The 20,243-nt window shown below is 44.2% G+C and overlaps 1 protein-coding gene across 1 annotated transcript in view; it reads left to right on the plus strand.

The window, feature by feature from the left end:
- TMEFF2 (transmembrane protein with EGF like and two follistatin like domains 2) overlaps nt 1-17,526 on the plus strand; it is a 253,882-nt gene extending 236,356 nt beyond the window's left edge. Inside the window, exons 8-10 of the mRNA XM_053360539.1 lie at nt 8,405-8,528; nt 11,155-11,313; nt 17,185-17,526. Of these exons, the coding sequence (XP_053216514.1) occupies nt 8,405-8,528; nt 11,155-11,313; nt 17,185-17,281 (380 nt within the window). The 3' untranslated portion in view covers nt 17,282-17,526. The remainder of the gene's footprint in view (nt 1-8,404; nt 8,529-11,154; nt 11,314-17,184) is intronic.
- Nucleotides 17,527-20,243: the final 2,717 nt, after the last annotated feature.

A 20,243-nucleotide genomic window follows, 5' to 3' on the forward strand; every position in this document is an offset into this window, starting at 1 on the left:
GCTCACAACACCTCCCCTCTGGTAGGAGGAGAGGCTTTCAAGGAGGTTTTCAACACAAAGGAGCATATCCCCCCCCCCACAGTCTGAAGTGCAGGACCAACCCACCCATGAGGCAAGGTGAGGCAGTTGCCTCAGGCGGCATGTTCCAGTGGGGCAGCAGATCCCGTTATCAATTTTTTCTTACCCCCTTGTTCCTGATGTAGCTCTTCCTTCACTCCTTCTTCACTGGCAGGGAGGAGAACGTCATTTTGGGTTCTACCACAGATGCCAAAATGTCTTTGGCCAGTCCTGCTGAAGTGGTGTGGTCCATTTCACCAGCTCCACATTCTAGAATCTCATTCTCCTACATTCTGCTACAGTTGTAATGTAATTTTCATCTGCTATGGACTCCGGCGCTCATAATGCTTTGAGCATGTTTTAGGGTCTTCTGTTCAACTGATACTGTTTTGTATTATTTTATATGTTGTGAGTATTGTATTATTTGTGAGTATTGTATTATTTTATATGTGGTGTCTGGTACCTTTCAAGGGGGGTGCAGTGGGGGTGGCCTGCCCGGGGTGTCATGCCTAGGGGTGGTGACAAACTCCCCCTAAGCAGATTGGCGTGGCGGTGCTCGCACCCCCAATGGGTGGGTTTTCCTGATTTGCGCGATCGTCGTTGTGAAAATCCGCCCACTGATCACGCAAATACGCCTGGAGATCAGCCTGTCACCTGCCAGCAGGTGGCATTCACACACCCTGGCGGGCAGCACTCGCATCCCCAGCAGGCTGTTTAATGTGATTGGCAGCCATATTTTCGCATTCTGCAGGAGGTGCTGGCATCCCTGACTGTCAGCCCTGCATGCAGGGTGTATTTGTGTGATCCATGGGCAGATTGTCCTGACAATTGTGCCAATCGTGAATGTGAGCGCCGGCCGCCTGAGGGTGCCAGCTCGATGGTCGTATTTTCACGATCGGCGGGCATATCTGTTTTGTGACCATCCCTCCCTTAAAAAAGGTCAGCAACTATGGGGTAAAGGTAAAGGGTAAAGGGACCCCTGACCATTAGGTCCAGTTGTGGCCGACTCTGGGGTTGCGGCGCTCATCTCGCTTTATTGGCCGAGGGAGCCGGCATACAGCTTCCGGGTCATGTGGCCAGCATGACTAAGCCGCTTCTGGCGAACCAGAGCTGCACACGGAAACGCCGTTTACCTTCCCACCGGAGCAGTACCTATTTAACTACTTGCACCTTGATGTGCTTTCGAACTGCTAGGTTGGTAGGAGCAGGGACCGAGCAACGGGAGCTCACTCCATCGTGGGGATTCGAACCGCCAACCTTCTGATCAACAAGTTCTAGGCTCTGTGGTTTAACCCACAGTGCCACCCGCGTCCCGTCAACTATGGGGTACCTTCCCTAAAAAAAGAAGCTCAACAACCCTGGGCAACCTTCCCAAAAATTGCAATGTGCGGGCTTGACAATTTTTTTCACAGCGGCTACCACCTGACCTTGCTATGCCTCTGAGTGGGAATGAAAGAGAAATCTGATTCAGTTCGCATTTAAAGGGGAAACTACCTAATTTGGCGCTTTCGAAAACCGTAAGAGAACCAAAGAACACAGCCATCCTTTGAAAAATCACACTTCTCCGAATTTTGCAATGCAGTTCTCAAACCAAGTAATGTGTGCAAAATGCATTTGGTGTGCATAAAGATGCATGAGTTAATGAAAATACCATACAAAAATACCTCACTTTAAAGACAATTGCTTTGCAATAATGCATGCATTAGGCAAGTTTGCATGCAAATGTGTATATTCGGAGAAATTTGCACTAAAATGCTGGTGAGTTTAGGACTTTTAAAAAAAAATTGCAAGCTGGTGTGGAAATGCGGAGAACTGTACTGAAGGCTGGGAAAATGAGAAAGTGGATCTTCCCCTAATTATGAGCAACTTTGAGGATTCTCCATAATAACATAGGATATTATTCTTTAACATAATCAATACTAGGCCAGGCAAGCCAAAGAGCAGCTGGATATAGAACTGTCCGTATGATCTTTTCATATCCTTATCTTTTACTCATGTGTGTCTTTTAACCACTTTAGCTTGAGGGCTACATAACTTGGAACCAACTTTAACTAAAATAAAACACCTCACATCCACAATATCCCACAGTCCCAGGGATTGTTATCAGCAGAACTGTAACTGAGGTACTCTCAAAATCTTCAGTGAAGAAATATATATATAACACCAGATTTTCAAATTATGCTGGAAGACTCTGTCAGGAGAGGAGTGCTACAATATATATACTTAGCTCTCCTCAAATGCCAGCGGCTCTGAACAAGAGCGAAAAGTGAAGTTTAAGTATGTGTGGTGGGCTGTCGCTCTCTTTTAGGCTGAAATGCATTTTTATGAATGCTCTGCCTGAAAATCGTACATGTTCAAACTTCAGAATAGCAGTCTAACAACTTTTTAAAAAAGATTTCTCCTTGAAATTGTATTTTTTAATCAAACGGATTGGACATTATCCTTTTAGAAATTACTGTCTTTAGGCTTCCACACATACCCAAACACAGTTCCTAAGATTATTTGGTGGGGGGGTATTGTTTGAATGCTTTGGGCTCATTACGTAAAGGAGTGCCTCTCGTGATACACAGATCTCCCTATGCTTTGAGATCCACTGGAAAGACCCTTCTGGTAAGCCTTGAACATACTGTTGTTCAAGGGTCTGTGACACCACAGGGCCTTCTCAGCAATGGCACCTCAATTTTGGAATATGCTTCCCCCTAGGGTACAACTGGAGCCAATACTGTCCATCTTTTGGCAACAGCTGACTACCTTCTGTTGAAGTAAGAGTAGTGAAAATGCAGCTAGGAAGCTCAAATCATATATGTGACTGACACCCTTCTTTGGAAATTAAACCAGTGTCCAGACTTTAACATCCAAAAACTTTACTTGCAGAAACTTGTAGTTCTAGGTGAATTAAAACATATTCTTTACAATCACATGCTTCCCCAAGTATGGGTTTACAGTCTCTTCTTCTAACTTTCAAACAACTGTATTTCCCTCTCTGTCCAGAGCTCAGCCTTCTATATCTCAGTTAGGCCACGTCTTGCAGCTCCTGTGAGAGATTTCCACTTTCACCTTCTCCTGAATCTTTGCTCTCTTTCTCTCAAGCACAGAAGAAGCACACCAACACTCTATTCAACTTAGCAGTGTTCACAGTGGATTCCAAACACAGTCATCTTGCGTCACATAAAATGGAGTCTCTCTCCTTCACTAGATACATTCCATACAGCCGACGTTACTCAATCACACGAGAACTACTAGAGAATGCTCTAGAATTCAGTTGCTAACCAATCAATTTCAAGCACATAGCAATGCATACAAGCATTTACAATTTCAGTTAATTAAATTACTATACTTAACACCTTCCTCTTCCTTCAACCCTTTGAATATCCTAAGGGGGAATGACCTGTACAGCAATAATGGAGCCAGGGTTTTTTTTAATTGAACCATGTACTGTGTTTCTAACTTTCTGACTGGTTTACATGTTTTCAATTGTTCTGAACAACCCTGAGGTCTTTTGACAAAGGTCAAGATATAAATCATGTAAAATAAAACAAAATTAAATTAAATGGAGGACTGGAACGGGGTTCCAGCCAGTGATTGTAGTGTACGTGTAGACTTGTGGGAGGAGGCATATATTGAAATATTATGGACCAATGCTTTACTATTTTAAATCAACCTTTAATTGTGCCCCAGTTTTGAGAGGCACTCCAGTTTTCTCTGCATATGTGCTTTTAGCCCTCATTGACCCATTAATGTGGGGTTGTTGCATTTTGAACAGTCTTCAAAGGCACAGAATGAGTGACAGCAGAGCAGCCTGATGATGACCAAGGCATTTATCATGGTACCTAGGCATCATTCTCTAGGTGTGAGCTGATAAAATGTACTCCAGGACACAGCTTCTCCCTGTGATTCCTGGAATCACATCCAGGTCTCCAAAGCATGCCCAAACTGCATCTCTGCTCCTTTGTGGGAGGGAGAGTGTGACCCCGTTCAGAACAGGAGAAGTACTAGCTCCCACCAGGAACATATTTTCAGTTTATTCACCCACATCCAGTCTACCATTCATTCTAGCCATGGAATGGGGGAACAATAATCAGGCTCCGTATTCTGCTACCTACCAAATGCAATGTATTAATTCACATTCAATCAGAGTTTCCCCCCACCCTCAAAATAACATGAAGCAGATTGGAGGGCTTTGTTCAAACTTGGGTCAATCTCTTGAGCCAAACAGCTTTGCAGTAAAAGCTTTGGCTTCATGGTTAAAACTAAAACCTTTGAACACTTGGCTTGTCTGTTTGTTAGGGAGCCTGCATAGATGTAGCACCTACCCTGCACACATATAGCCACACTGATGATGCCATGCCTATGTAGAAAGGACAGAATCAGGTAAATGCAAACATAGATCAGCATGGAATGCTACTATTCACTGTCATTCTGTAGAACAGATGTGGATGTAGATCTGCAACTAGACGGAAATTTATTAAAATAGTAGTTATTATATTCAGTATTAGTTAGAGGAGCCCTGTTGAAATTATTATACATGACTAACTTAAGCCCATTAGCTTCAATGGGTCTACTCTGAGTATAACTTAGATACAGGCCATGGTGTCACCTTATCAGAGTGCAAGACAATACAGCTTACTTTAGATACAGGACAATTCGGGAGCTGGTGCCTAGCTGCATGCAATTATATCTGGACTGGGGCCAAAGTTTATCAGAGTTTCACCATATCTCATAATTTCTCTGGGATTTCCTAATATTGCGTGAACTTGAGCTTTCATCGTGTTCAGGATCATCATCTGGCTCCAGGGACAAGTGAAAATTGCAGATCACACTTCGAAATGAGGCTTTCAATGAGACTCTAGCTTTTCACTTGATAAGATAAAGAAAGGGAAATCTTAGGGCTTGGTAGTTAATTGCTGTGGAAGAGGCTCTAATCAGAAAAGGGATGGGAGAGAGTTTATTTCTAAAATCCATCATGTTATCTCCTATACAGATTATAAGATACACCATCATAAAAAGCATTAGTTAAAAACATGGGCTGTTTCATTTCTGAACCTGTCAGATATCCATAGTAGAATGTACTACACAACTTTTAGAAGACATCTGAAAGCAGCCCTGTATCAGGAAGTTTTTAATGTTTGGCATTTTATTATGCTTTTATATGTGTTGGAAACACATGCCAGCATTTTTGGGCATCATATTATTATTATTATTATTATTATTATTATTATTATTACTACTACTACTACTACTACTACTACTACTACTGAAGTGAAGGCCCAAGACAGGTGTTGATCATCATGTGAGCTGCACACAGGTGGGCTGAAGCAAGCTGCTGCTATTCCTGTGGAGCCTCCTTTTATTGAGACAAATATGCAAGCCAGGCAGAAACATTTTTGGGCTGTGACCTTTACACATATTCCGTCCCAAGATCGTGGGGTGGTACAAAGCTATTTTGGCACCTGTTTCCACAGTGTCATTTTCCCCTTGCACAGTGTATGATGAAGGAGACAGAAGGTCTCAGGGACAAAGGTTACAGACAGGACACCGCTGACTGCTGAGAACACAAAAGGTCAGACGTAGGGGACGATGTTCCAACAGCAGTGGCTTGTCTGGGGGGGGGGTTTCCCTGCACCCCAGGGTCACACGTGCAGGCAGACTGTGACTGCCTGCTGGTGGGGAGTGTGCTTCCTCCGGACCTCACTCTCCACTCTGCGATATCCCTACAACTACTTATAGAAGGTTAGAATATACTTCCTGTCACTTAGGGCCGGCCTAGCTATTAGGCAGAGTGAGGCAGCTGCCTCAAGTGGCAACTGTTGATGGTGTTGGCTGTTCCCCTCTGGTGGAAGATACAGCTAAGCTTTGCTTGCAGTGTTGGAATGAGATTCAACTGCTAGACTTTGTCGGCTTCTGCATGTGAATTTGGCAGGACACATCTTGTCCTTTGCCTCAGACAAGCGAGATGAGCGCCACAACCCCAGTCACCTTTGACTGGACCTAACTGTCCAGGGGTCCTTTACCTTTTACCCTTTTACCTAATGCTCAGGAATAATGAAAGATGTAGTTCAGAAATATCTGGAGGGCCACATGTTCACCATTTACACCTTAGAAAAGGCATAACGGAATAATGCAGTTTCATGTACATGTAACAGAATACAAATGAGCTGATTGCCAAGTCCACATTGGGGGTGAAATCTGCCCTACCTAAGCATTTTTATCCCAGAAGAGAGGTTTCGAAATGTGTTTATCAAGCATAATTGTCGATTCTATATGTTTTTGCAAAATTAGTAAGGATGCTGCAGATGTCTCTTGGAATTTAAACACATTACATCAATCTAAATATTGCAGCCAGAGAACAGTAAATATTTTCTGTTGCATTCACACTCAGTATTGCTTAATGCATATGCCTGAATAAAGAATGAATCCTCTTTTGACTTATGATCTCATATTGCCTTAGCAGCTTGGATTGTAAAGCCAAACCTGCCTTTGCAGGCCTCGGACTGTTGCAATACAGTTGTATATTTGAGGAAGGGCCTTAGCTTGGTGATAGGGACGCGGGTGGCTCTGTGGGTTATACCACAGAGCCTAGGAAGGTCGGTGGTTCGAATCCCTGCGACGGGATGAGCTCCCGTTGCTCGGTCCCTGCTCCTGCCAACCTAGCAGCTCGAAAGCACGTCAAAGTGCAAGTAGATAAATAGGTACCACTCCGGCGGGAAGGTAAATGATGTTTCCGTGTGCTGCTCTGGTCACGACTGAACCTAATGGACAGGGGTCCCTTTACCTTTACCTTTACCTTAGCTCGGTGATAGAAGGTCCCAGATTCGCTCCCTGACATCTCTGGGTGGAACTGAGAATGAAATTTTGGAGAACTGCTGCCTTCCAGAGCAGGCATATTTGGGATATATTGACAAAGAATTCAAACTGACATAAAGCAGCTAACAATGTTCTTATTGATGTCTTTCCTTAATTCCAGCGGGAGTGAGCTCTGAATATGCTTGACTCTCTCCCCGAATCAATGGGTTGTAAAAGGGGATTACTTTGACAGGCTCATTCCCATGAATTAGAGATACAGTGGTACCTCGGGTTACATACGCTTCAGGTTACATACGCTTCAGGTTACAGACTCCGCTAACCCAGAAATATTACCTCGGGTTAAGAACTTTGATTCAGGATGAGAACAGAAATCATGCTCTGGCGGCGCGGCGGCAGCAGGAGGCCCCATTAGCTATAGTGGTGCTTCAGGTTAAGAACAGTTTCAGGTTAAGAACAGACCTCCAGAACGAATTAAGTTCTCAACCCGAGATACTACTGTACTGTACAATTTTGCAACCCTCCTCATGCATGTTACTTCATTCTCGGGAAACATTTATTTAAATCTACACACCTTTCTAAAAGTGCTAACCTATTGCAGTATATCCTCTTGCACTTAAATGAGAGCCTAAAGTATTTGCTCTTTAATCATCATCATCTGGTTGGGTTTCCCCAGCCACTCTGGGAGGCTCCCAACAGCATATTAAAAACACAATAAAACATCAAACATTAAAAACTTCCCTAAATGGGGCTGCCTTCAGATGTCTTCTAAAAGTCAGATAGTTATTTATTTATTTGACATCTGATGGGAGGGCGTTCCTCAGGGCGGGCCTGACTACTGAGAAGGCCCTCTGCCAGCTTCCCTGTAACTTAACCTCTTGCAATGAGGGACTAGCAGCAGGCCCTCAGAGCTGGACCTCAGTGTCCAGGCTGAACAATGGTGGTGGAGACGCTCCTTCAGGTATACTGGGCCAAGGCGGTTTAGGGCTTTAAAGATCAGCACCAACACTTTGAATTGTGCTCGGAGCCAATGTAGGTCTTTCAGGACCAGTGTTATATGGTCTGGGTGGCCACTCCCAGTCACCAGTCTAGCTGCCACATTCTGGATTAATTGTAGTTTCCAAGTCACCTTCAAAGCTAGCCCAAAGTAAAGTGCATTGTAGTAGTCCAAGTGGGACATAACCAGAGCATGCACCACTCTGTTGGGACAGTCTGTGAGCAGGTAGCGTCTCAGCTGGTGTACCAAATGGAGCTGGTAGACAGCTGCCCTGGACACAAATTGACCTGCACCTCCATGGAGAGCTGTGAGTCCAAAATGACTCCAAGACTGTGCACCTGGTCCTTCAAGGGCACAGTTACCACATTCAGAACCAGGGAGTCCTCCACACTCACCTGCCGCCTGTCCCCCAAAAACAGTACTTCTGCCTTGTCAGCATGCAATCTCAATCTGTTATGCAGTACACTGAAGCAAATATGTCTTTTGTTGTTGTTTCTTCACCATGCTACACACTTACAGGTTGGTTTTCTTTTTCATCTGTCTTTACAGAGAATGCCAACAAACTTGAAGAAAGCGCCAGGGGAATCTACATTCCTTGTCCAGAACATTATAATGGCTTCTGCATGCATGGAAAATGTGAACACTCTGCTAATATGCTGGAACCATCTTGCAGGTAACACTTTCCCCAAACCGAGCGGCTAATGATAAACTGAACAGGCACACTTGCTAACACACGCTATCTTGATACAGCAAGGAAAATAATAATTGCCAAGACCCCATCCACTCTGGATCTAAATTATGTAACGAGGCACCTAATGTATGTAGTAGAACTGCCCTAAATTATGCAGCACCATTAAGCTGTTTAGAAATGCATTCCTGCAACGTATGTTGATGCAGCCCTTAAAAGTCTCCTAAGAGCACAGGCTTGCTTGCCAGGCATTATCCTAGGGCTGCCACACATTTGGAATTTCCAAAATTTGGTTAAAATGTCCAGGAAAACCCGGGCGTATGGCAAACTATGTTGGAAGAGTTGGTTTTTGGGGCAAATTTCCATAAAAATAGCTCAACAACTTGGGCCCAAAAATAAGGGGGGGAGCGCAACAACCTTGTCCCTCCCCCCAAAAAAACTCAATCCCCCCCAAAAAAGCTCAGCAACCCTAATTATCTGTTGATTCCTCACGCTCAGCCAACAGCTACTGTCCCAAGAAACCCAGCAGAACTTGAAAGCTACAACAACCACTGGCCGAGGAAGGGGGATGCGGTGGGTGCAGTCCGCCGCAGGTGTCATCCCTGAGGGGGGGTGACATTGCCACTGCCCCCGGGATGCTCGCCACGGGCAGCGCCCCCCTTGGCGGTTCGAATCCCTGTGATGGGGTGAGCTCCCATTGCTCCGTCCCAGCTCCTGCCAACCTAGCAGTTTGAAAGCACACCAGTGCAAGTAGGTAAATAGGTACCACTCCAGCAGAAAGGTAAACAGTGCTTCCATGTCCTCTGGCACTCGTCACGGTGTCCATTGTACCTGAAGCAGTTTAGTCATGCTGGCCACATTACCCGGAAAGCTGTCTGCAGACAAACGCCAGCTCCCTCGGCCTGAAAAGAAAGATGAGCGCCACAACCCTGTAGTCACCTTTGACTGGACTTAACCATCCAGGGGTCCTTTGCCATTTATTTTACTCAGAGGCATCCGGCCTCTGGCACCGGAGATTGCACACAGCCATCGCTACGTGTGTTTGCATCTTGTTTTTTATATTTAGAATGATTGTAAGCAGTCCTGAAAATTTGAATGGTGGGCCGGGTATAATAAACGAACAAACACACATTTCATTTGCTTATTAAAGAAATAAAAATACCTTTTTCCAACTAGCTTTTTAAATGGAGACCTTTATTTCAGTCTGTATCTGCATTGGACTTGAAATCGTCTCTCTCTGTGTGTGATTGCTGATCTTTTTATTGTTAAATCATTTGGGGACGTTTTATGAGAAGCTAAGCATAAACAGAATACATACATAAATCAAATACATCAACTTCAAAATGAGAGCAGTTGCCTAGAACAAATTAAGCTTCTTCCAGGAGGCATTTCCCACAAATATCAGCGTGGCACACATTAAAATTTTGGCTTTGGTATAGGAAATCATCATAAAAGTACCAAACAACAGCAACAGCAACACCTCCAACCCTCTTATATCCCCAAAGTAACTGAGGCATAAAGAAAGTTCCCTGGTTATCTTGTAAGATATACAAAGTAGCTGCGGCTAGGAGAGTCAGTGAATTCCGAAGAAAAAAGAAATTGTCAGTGCTCATTTATTCATCCCATGTACAAAACAGACATCGATCCAGTATTTGCTGGTCTTATTCTTTTTGGTCCACAAACAATAAGTAATCAATGTCCCCACCCCTCTTTCAATTCTGTTTCTTTTGCACTGAAATGAATGGCATGAAAGTCATTGTGTCATTATTTACCGTACTTTTCTATGTATAAGACGAGCTGTTTCTATGAGAATAGAATCTCAAAAATTGGGGGTTGTCTTATATATGGATAGTGCAGATTGGGGATGGGGGATTGATGAGCAGCAGGATCCCAGAGGCGATTGTGCTGTTGATTGGTGTATGTGGCCAGGGCTGCTGTCGACTGGCTGTTTCTGCTGTCAAAACAACTCTGGGCATCCCTCCTCAAAAACAGCTCAGCAGCTCTGGGCAATTTCCCCCAGTTTTCTAAATTTATACACGGGGGTGTGTTATACACGAGAAAATATGGTACGTTAAATTCACAACCCTTTGTAAGGTACGAAAATACAGTGGTAACTCGGGTTACATACGCTTCAGGTTATAGAAGCTTCAGGTTACAGACTCTGCTAACCCAGAAGTAGTAGTTAAGAACTTTGCTTCAGGATGAGAACAGAAATCACACGATGGCGGCATGGCGGCAGCGGGAGGCCCCATTAGCTAAAGTGGTAACTCAGGTTAAGAACTGTTTTAGGTTAAGAACAGCCCTCCAGAACGAATTAAGTTTTTAACCCGAGGTATCACTGTACTTGCATAGATTACAATAAGTAGCAGGCAGCCAAATGAATAAAGCAGTATTTGGTGGGAATTGAATTGCAGAGGAATGGAAACGGTGCTGATTGTAACGAAGACGGGTTGGAATGGAAATGGCTGCCTTCTTACACCCCAAGCTGCCGCGCATCATTCTTGTGCAGTTTCAACACAGCATCTCTCTGGCAATGCTTGGTTTGTGGCTCATGCAATGCAGCTATGAACTACCGCAAGGGAAGGAGTCAACGTGTCTCTTTCCATTCTAGGTGTGACGCAGGCTACACTGGAGAACACTGTGAAAAAAAGGACTACAGCGTTTTATATGTGGTTCCTGGCCCTGTACGATTTCAGTACGTCCTAATAGCAGCAGTGATTGGAACAATCCAGATTGCTGTCATCTGCGTCGTAGTCCTCTGCATTACAAGGTTAGTAATGAGGCCAAGGTGCTCTTACCAAGATAAAGTTGGCAAAAATGTATAAATCTAAATCAAATAAGCATTGGAAATGTAATGAGAAAGAAGGTTCTTTTTGTCATATGTGGTGCTCTTGTAGTAAGGTGAAAGCTTACTGGGAAATGATATATAATAAAATGAAAAGGATGTTTAAAATAACCTTTGTAAAAAACAACAACCAGAAGCTTTTCTTTTCGGAATTATAGGGACAGAACTACCTAAGCTGTATGGAAACTTGTTCATGTATGCTAGTACAGCGGCAAGAATGTTACTTGCCCCAAAATGGAAAGAAGCAGAAGTCCCAGCAAAGGAAGAATGGATACAAAAAATTATGGAATATGCAGAAATGGTGAAACTTACTGAAAGAATAAGCATTTTAAATAAAAGAATGGAAATGGTTTATTGAATATTTACAGATAAACTATAAACAGATAAAAACATAGGCAGGATTATTGTAACAACCTATGAAAATATGGATGTCGTATTCCATACTACTACTACTAATAATTTTATTTATACCCCACCCTTCTGACTGGGTTTCCCCAGCCACACTGGGTGGCTTCCGACATACATACAAGCATAGAAAATATGCTTGTATTTTAACATTTTTAAAAAAACTTCCCTGTACAGGGCTGCCTTCATACGGTTCAGGTGCCAGATAACTCCATACCCTCCGACATTTCGCTGATGAAAATCAGCTTCCAACACACAGAAAAACATAAAAAACCATTCAACATAAAAAGACTTCCCTATACAGGGCTGCCTTCAGATTTCTTCTGATGTCTTCTGAAGGTTGTATAGTCACTTATCTCCTTGGCACCGGGGTCACAATACTCCATACCCTCCAATATTTCCTAAGAAAAAGCGGGTCTTTCTGGGATCAAATCAGAAACCAGGACAGCTTTTGTAAATCTGGGGCTGTCCCTGGAAAACAGAGACACCCAGACGGTCTGAAGATCTGCAATGGCAGATACGCTTCCCTGAAAGGCAACTTGTCTAGCACCACCCATCTTTCTCAGCAATGTGTCATCATGGGCTGCATCAATAGGAGTATAGCATCTAGATCAAGGGAAGTAATAGTGCCACTGTATTCTGCTCTGGTCAGACCTCACCTGGAGTACTGTGTCCAGTTCTGGGCACCACAGTTCAAGAAGGACACTGACAAACTGGAACATGTCCAGAGGAGGGCAACCAAAATGGTCAAAGGCCTGGAAACGATGCCTTATGAGGAACGGCTAAGGGAGCTGGGTATGTTTAGCCTGGAGAAGAGGAGGTTAAGGGGTGATATGATAGCCATGTTCAAATATATAAAAGGATGTCACATAGAGGCGGGAGAAAGGTTGTTTTCTGCTGCTCCAGAGAAGCGGACACGGAGCAATGGATCCAAACTACAAGAAAGAAGATTCCACCTAAACATTAGGAAGAACTTCCTGACAGTAAGAGCTGTTTGACAGTGGAATTTGCTGCCAAGGAGTGTGGTGGAGTCTCCTTCTTTGGAGGTCTTTAAGCAGAGGCTTGACAACCATATGTCAGGAGTGCTCTGATGGTGTTTCCTGCTTGGCAGGGGGTTGGACTCGATGGCCCTTGTGGTCTCTTCCAACTCTATGATTCTATGATTCTATTCTATGTAGTGCCAGCGTGATCTCTAGTAGTGATGTATGGAAGTGAGAGCTGGACCATCAAGAAGGCTGATAGCCGAAGAATTGATGCTTTGGAATTATGGTGCTGGAGGAGACTCTTGAGAGTCCCATGGACTGCAAGAAGTTCAAACCTATCCATTCTGAAGGAAATCAGCCCTGAGTGCTCACTGGAAGGACAGATCCTGAAGCTGAGGCTCCAATACTTTGGCCACCTCATGAGAAGAGAAGACTCCCTGGAAAAGACCCTGATGTTGGGAAAGATGGAGGGCACAAGGAGCAGGGGACGACAGAGGACGAGATGGCTGGACAGTGTTTTCGAAGCTACCAGCATGAGTATGACCAAACTGTGGGAGGCAGTGGAAGACAGGAGTGCCTGGCATGCTCTGGTCCATGGGGTCACAAAGAGTCAGACACGACTAAACAACTAAACAACAACAACAACAAGCGTGATCTCTTGGTCCCTGTGGGCCATTGGTGAAGCCCATGAGCCAGACAAGCACTCCATAACTGCCCCCTAGAAGATGTATTGGCATCTTTTACAACACATGGGGTTTGTGTGGCAGACAGACAGGTATGGAAGGCGGTTTCCCCAATGGTAGAAAATTCAAAAAGCAAGCTGTTTGTTTAATAGCTTGGGGATTATCAGTGTTTGCATTCTCAAGAGTTACTCTGTACTTCTTCAGGAAGAGACGGGTGATTATAATGCATAGAGTGCCTAGCAAATGCCGGTATGGATTTGAATGCCAAGTGGGCTTGACTTTGGAATTTAAAAGGATATGTGCTGTTTACACTGTCAGTCTTACAAGTAAGGACTCAGGTCCAGCCTTCAACTTAAAAAGATCTCAAGCAACTGAGAGCTTGGAGATCGAGCAATGGGCGGTCTCTGTAAGGCAGTTGTGAGTTTCATCCATTCATAAATACCAATGTCCATTCTTTACCATGTGATGGGTAAGTTTCAGAGTTTTCTCCAGCTTCACGACTTGCCTGGGCTTCTTCCTCAGGTGAGAGAAGGTGAAACTGCTTCAGGTGTCCTGCAGTTGCTTCAATAAATCAGGTGCCTTAAAAATAAATCCCTTTCCCAAAAAGATGAGAATTTTAAAAAGAAGCAGGCATCACACTACTATAGAAAGTAAAAAAAGCACCAATATATCTAAGCATCCTCCTCTCGCTGCGCTCAGAGGACAAGCGTGACATTCAGGCCAGAAGAAGGTAGAAAATAATTCATATATCCTTTCCCAGCCTAAAGGCATAATAGAAAAATGTCTGCAGAAGCTTGGAGATGCTTGCCGACCTAGTTGAGTTCATCAACTCTACCCTCAAGAGTAGATCTTCTCCTGCAAGAAGGCAATGCATTATATTAAAGTGGGTTTCAGGGAACATGGAGATAATTCAAACGGCCAGAAATACAGTGTACATAAAAAGGACGGAGATGGGAAAGTAACTGCTCAACAGAAAAATGGCACTACATCATGTTGTTCAAGCAATCTTCTGAGTGGCTCCAGGTTTGTTAACTTCAGGCCATAAAGCAAGTTAACGGTTTGTGTTCAGAGAAAATGGTTTGGTTTTACATGGACCCTGCCTTTCCAGTGGATTTAATTTAGACTGTGTTGTAGATAAAAGGATACCCAAAAGCTGATGCCCTTAAACTTTTTATTAGTTAAACACACACACACAGAGAGAGAGAGAGAGAGAGAGAGAGAGAGAGAGAGAGAGAGAGAGAGAGAGAGAGAGATGGTTTGAAGGCACTTGATATTGCCACCTTACTGAAGCTAAGCAGGTCTGGGCCTGGTCACCTTGGGTGCCATGATGGAAGAAAGGCAGGATACAAATGCAAGAAAACAGAAATGAATAAATATGCATACACAAAATATACATACCTCCCAACATGTCTCCAATGAAAATAGTCCTATTCAACAACAACAACGTATTATGTACATCCCACCCATCTGACTGAGTTTCCCTTGCCACTCTGGGCAGCTTACAATACATATAAAAACATAGTAAAACATCAAACATTTAAAACTTCCCAATACAGGGCTGCCTTCAGATGTCTTCTAAAAGTTGTGTCGTTCTGATGGGAGGTTGTTCCACAGGGAAGGTGCCACTGCTGAGAAGGCCTGGTTCCCTGTAACTTCACTTCTTGCAGTGAGGGAACCACCAGATTGCCCTCAGAGAAGGACATCACTGTCCGGGCTGAGTGATGGGGGTGGAGACGCTCCTTCAGGTATACAGGACTGAGGCCATTTAGGGCTTTCAAGGTCAGCACCAACACTTTGAATTGTGCTCGGAAATGTACTAGGAGCCAATGTAGGTCTTTCAAGACCGGTGTTATGTGGTCTCGGCAGCTGCTCCCAGTCACCAGTCTAGCTGCCGCATTCTGGATTAGTTAAACGCAGCTAGACTCTGCCCACCAGCTGGGCATGGCGCGGCAGCTGAAGGAAGGCTGATGCAGGGGGCTGAACACACAACCTCTCAACCATTGAGGGAGGAGAGGTCTTCTCAGTTAGTGTACAACAAGGTTCACCGAACTGGTGCCCAAAGGCACCTCTCACACAGCTACAATTGCCAGAGTGTTTCACAATCAGTCACTCTACTCAGGAAACTCTGGGAATTGAGACCTCCTGAAAACTCTCAGCACCCTTGACAAACTGCAGTTCCCAGGATGATTAGGGAGAAACCAAAACTTTTTGAAGTGGTATCATAGTGCTTTAAAACTGGTGAGGGGAGGGGAGGGAATTTAGCAGCCTGGTTGACAGGCAGGCATTCCAGATACTTACTGTATTTTTCGCTCTATAAGACGCACCAGACCATAAGACACACCTAGTTTTTGGAGGAGGAAAACAAGGAATGTTTGAATTCCAGAAGCCAGAACAGCAAGAGGGATCTCTGTGCAGCAATCCCTCTTGCTGTTCTGGCTTCTGGGATAGCTGCGCAGCCTGCATTCGCTCCCTAAGATGCACACACATTTCCCCTTACTTTTTAGGAGGGAAAAAGTGCGTCTTATAGAGCGAAAAATACAGTAATTAAAAAGAAAGTGGCTACATCTAGATGCATGCTCCTCAACTGTCCTGCTTTAAGTGGAACATACCGGAATTACAGAAGCCATTCTGCTTCCAAAGACGGCCATTTTGGAGGGGGGGCAGTGCTGTCGCACAAGTCCCCTCCGTGGCATGTTGGAGGGTATGTGGATATATACGTTAACCAGGGTAAATTTAGGAAGCTGTTGTTGTTTTTCTGTAAGTCTATGAGTCCCAGCTGCACGCTGTTATTCACTAGCAGCGCTTCTTTTCTAAAATATAAAATGTTTAGGAGTACTCTCATTTTGGCTCAAGAAAACCACCATTTTATAGTTAAAATTGGGGAAAATAAATACAGTAAATGGACAAAAGTACAAAGATTCACAAAATATTTACCTCCGTAAAATACCCCTTCGTCTCCCCCAGGAAAAAAGCACTGTTCTCTAGTCATACACGGATAGTTACATTTGCTACGATTTGGATCCAGCGGTACCATTGCATGAATGGAAAGTGCTTCCTGTTGTACAAGGAAGTGTTCCTGGTTTGTTCGGTTTTTTTAATGTAAATACGTATACCCCAAACTTACATTGTCTTGTTATGCTTGTATCCCCACAGGGGAATAATTCAGGTTTCGAACCAACACAGAGCAGACAAAGAGAATCCATTTGCAGAGCTGACAGTCATTTATATCTGAGTTGCCTTTGTGCTTCCCGAAATGCAATAGTACATTCTAAGTTAGCCAATGTAGGGAAAAGCAACGATTGTTTCTTTTATTTGTGCTTTCCTAGCTGGGAGGATGTTTGGGAGAAATATTAAAGTGCCCCCGATGAATGTGTGTACATTTTCCAAAGGTCTCATAGCCGCATTGCTTGTGGTGGGTATTTAAACCAGTGCATTAATATAACCCTCGTTGCAGGCAGGCAGTGTCCTAGGGGAAATGATTTTGGCTATTTCAGGCTCCTGTTTGAAGAACAGGCTCTGAAAGAGTGCAGGAGGCCTTTGACTCTTTTTTTACAAAGCTCTGGAGCTGTGCAGCTAAGGAATGATGAGTTGTACCGACAGCCGTTGTTGGCAGTTGCCCTTCAGTGGCCTGCAATCCTTACGTTACCTCCACTGTCGTTTAGCAAAGCAAATTTCATGCTCTTGTTCTCTCCCCCCCCCCCCCCGCTTTCCCCTCTTGCTTGCAGGAAATGTCCCAGGAGCAACCGAATTCACAGGCAGAAGCAAAACACAGGCCACTACAGTTCAGACAACACAACAAGAGCATCGACCAGGTTAATTTAAACGAGAGCATGTTTCCACAATGGCAAAAAGTAAACTGCAGAGAGGTTGGACTTTCAAAAAAAAAATAATACAGTATTATAGACAAAAAGATCTACACATGTTGCCTTGCATTTGTGGTAATCTACACCAATGAAAAAAAAAACATGTACTACAGCTATATTTGATTATGTATGGATATATTTGAAATAGTATACATTGTCTTGATGTTTTTTCTGTAATGTAAATAAACTATTTATATCACACAATATAGTTTTTTTTCTTTTTCATGTATTTGTTATATATAATAAATACTCAGTGATGAGGAAAAAAAGCCCGCTTTCTTAAATTTGCTGTGCCGTACAAGCGTGTTATCATTGGACATGATGAATTTGCAAGCTGTGTGAGTCACAATATTTAAACTGCAGCCATATGAGCACCTCCTGCTGTGGGCACAGTAACAGCCTTCCTGAACAGTGTTCGGCTTCTTAAACTGTAATGAAAGTGGTAGGTTTGGGCAGCCTAAACTGTGCAGAAAACCAAAGCCAGGAAACTCAGCTCCCATGCATGTGTTGCTTTGATTATCTTTCAGTGGTGGCTAACCCCTTTGTCTGTCCCCAGCCAACCACCACTTGCCTGCCTTCTTAGTTCCAACTAGTCTTAGAGTGTGGTCCCGGATGCCAGCTTTTTCCTCTTGCATAGTCTCCCTGTTGCCATGGTACAACTCTGTAGGGAGGTGTCAGGGCCTGGACATCAGAGGAGGAACTGTGGAGACCACCTCCCCCTTCTCCTGCACCTTCCTGAGAAGAGGAGGACAGTATAGATTTGCAATGGTGGTTTGCAGAGGGTTTGCTCAGAGACAGAAGAGGGGCAAAGCTGGGAAATAATGGGAGAAGCAGGAACAGCTGGCTGACACATTATCACTACAGTGGTACCTCTGGTCGTGAACGGGATCCGTTCCGGAGGCCCGTTTGCAACACGAAAAGAGTGCAACCTGAAATGCCATATCTGCGCAGGTGCGCGGCACGATTTGGCGCTTGTGCGCATGTGCGAGCGTCGAAACCCGGAAGTATCCCTTTCCGGTACTTCTGGGTCGCTGCGGGACGTAACCTGAAAGAAAGTAACATGAAGCAAACATAACATGAGGTATGACTGTACAGAGCATTCCAGACGCCCCCCTCCTCCCAGAACCTGGCAAACAATGAAAGTAGGAGAGCAGAGAACTAAGAGACAATTGGCCCTCGGCAGCCACCGTAAGTGGGGTAGAACGGTTGACAACTGAGAAGGAGATGACTCAGAGCAATGCCACTACCAAAGAGGCTAGACTTCTACGCCTCTCTCTCTATCAATATTGAATAAAGACATTGGTAAGAGCTTCTTGTCTTTCTATTACTGGCAACCTGCCATGAGGGAAGGGAATCAGATTCCCTGAAGCCTGACAGGAGGAGGATGGGAGCATGAGTGAAATTAGTTAGCTCCGCCTACCATTGTCTCTGGCTCCACCTACTGTGGACATCACTGCCTTCCACTCCACCAATCCCAAGGGGCACCAGCCACTGCTGATCATGATCCAGTAGGTTTTTCTGCTTTTTTCCAGTTGAGTTACTTTGCTGGTTTCTGCAATTTGTCAAAGAAATGCTTCGCTGGCGGTGTTAATTATAACTTATAATTATAACCTTGCTGATCTTGTGGGTTTTATTAATTGAGCAAGGAGGGGACAGATAAAGAGGCAAGCATGGACCCTTTTTAAAAATTTATCAGGATATCAAACAAAGGGAGACAATTGATACTTCAAACACCTTTCAGACTTTCTAAGAGCTCCATTAAGTTAACTCTTACAGGTAAGAGCAGACAATATGTGGAAAGGAGACCCTCAAGGAAATGCTTGGTGCTGCATGAAGAAATCTCCATCTCTTGACAACTGGGGTGACTTAGGGCTTATTCACACATCCTCTTGTGCCTGGGAAAACTGCTCAATGGCAATTGGGATTTCCCCCAGATTGCCATTTGTTCTGATCTGTTGCTAAAGAGTGGGTTTTCCTTTGGAAAAGAGCGAGGCAAGCGGGGAAACACTCAGACCCCATGCCTAAAAAGCGTGCATCAAGCAGAAAACAGCTCAGACTGGTGCTTTATAGACATGGCACAAGCAGAAATGAGCCCTTAAACTAGCTTCCTGTTGTCTTGTGTTACAAGTAAGCTAGTTTCAAAACTGTTGCTAAAATTTCTGGGTTGCTGCTTGCATATAAATATCTTTAAATGTAGGAAGAGGCTGCTGGGTCCTCTCTCAGAGAGACCAGCCAGATGCCTCTGGGAAGTCCACAAGCAAGACCTGACTACAGTGGTCCCTCGGTTTTCGGACGTCTCCGTTGCTGAACGTTTCGGTTTCCAAACACTGAAAACCCAGAAGTAAATGCTTCCGTTTTCAAAGTTGAATGGCTTCCGCTGCGTGTATCTGTTGTTTTTCACAATTTTCTCTACTGAATTGGCAGGCCGCCCTTTGCACCTCGGTTTTCGAACGTTTTGGAAGTCAAACAGTCTTCTGGAACGGATTACAGTGGTACCTCGGGTTACATACGCTTCAGGTTACAGACTTCGCTAACCCAGAAATATTACCTCGGGTTAAGAACTTTGCTTCAGGATGAGAACAGAAATCGTGCTCCAGCAGCGCAGAAGCAGCAGGAGGCCCCATTAGCTAAAGTGGTGCTACAGGTTAAGAACAGTTTCAGGTTAAGTACGGACCTCTGGAACGAATTAAGTACTTAACCCGAGGTACCACTGTATGTTTGAAAACCGAGGTTTCACTGTGCAATGCTGCTCTCGCCACTTGTGGTTCTCAGCAACTGACTTGGAGGCATCTTGCCTCTGACTGTGGAGGTGGAACATAGATACTATGGCTAGTGGCTGTTGATAGCTGCCTTATTATTATTATTATTATTATTATTATTATTATTATTATTATCAACATCATCATTATCATTATATTTAT

The sequence above is a fragment of the Podarcis raffonei genome, chromosome 1 (genome assembly GCF_027172205.1).
Source record: "Podarcis raffonei isolate rPodRaf1 chromosome 1, rPodRaf1.pri, whole genome shotgun sequence".
Classification (NCBI taxonomy): domain Eukaryota; kingdom Metazoa; phylum Chordata; class Lepidosauria; order Squamata; family Lacertidae; genus Podarcis; species Podarcis raffonei.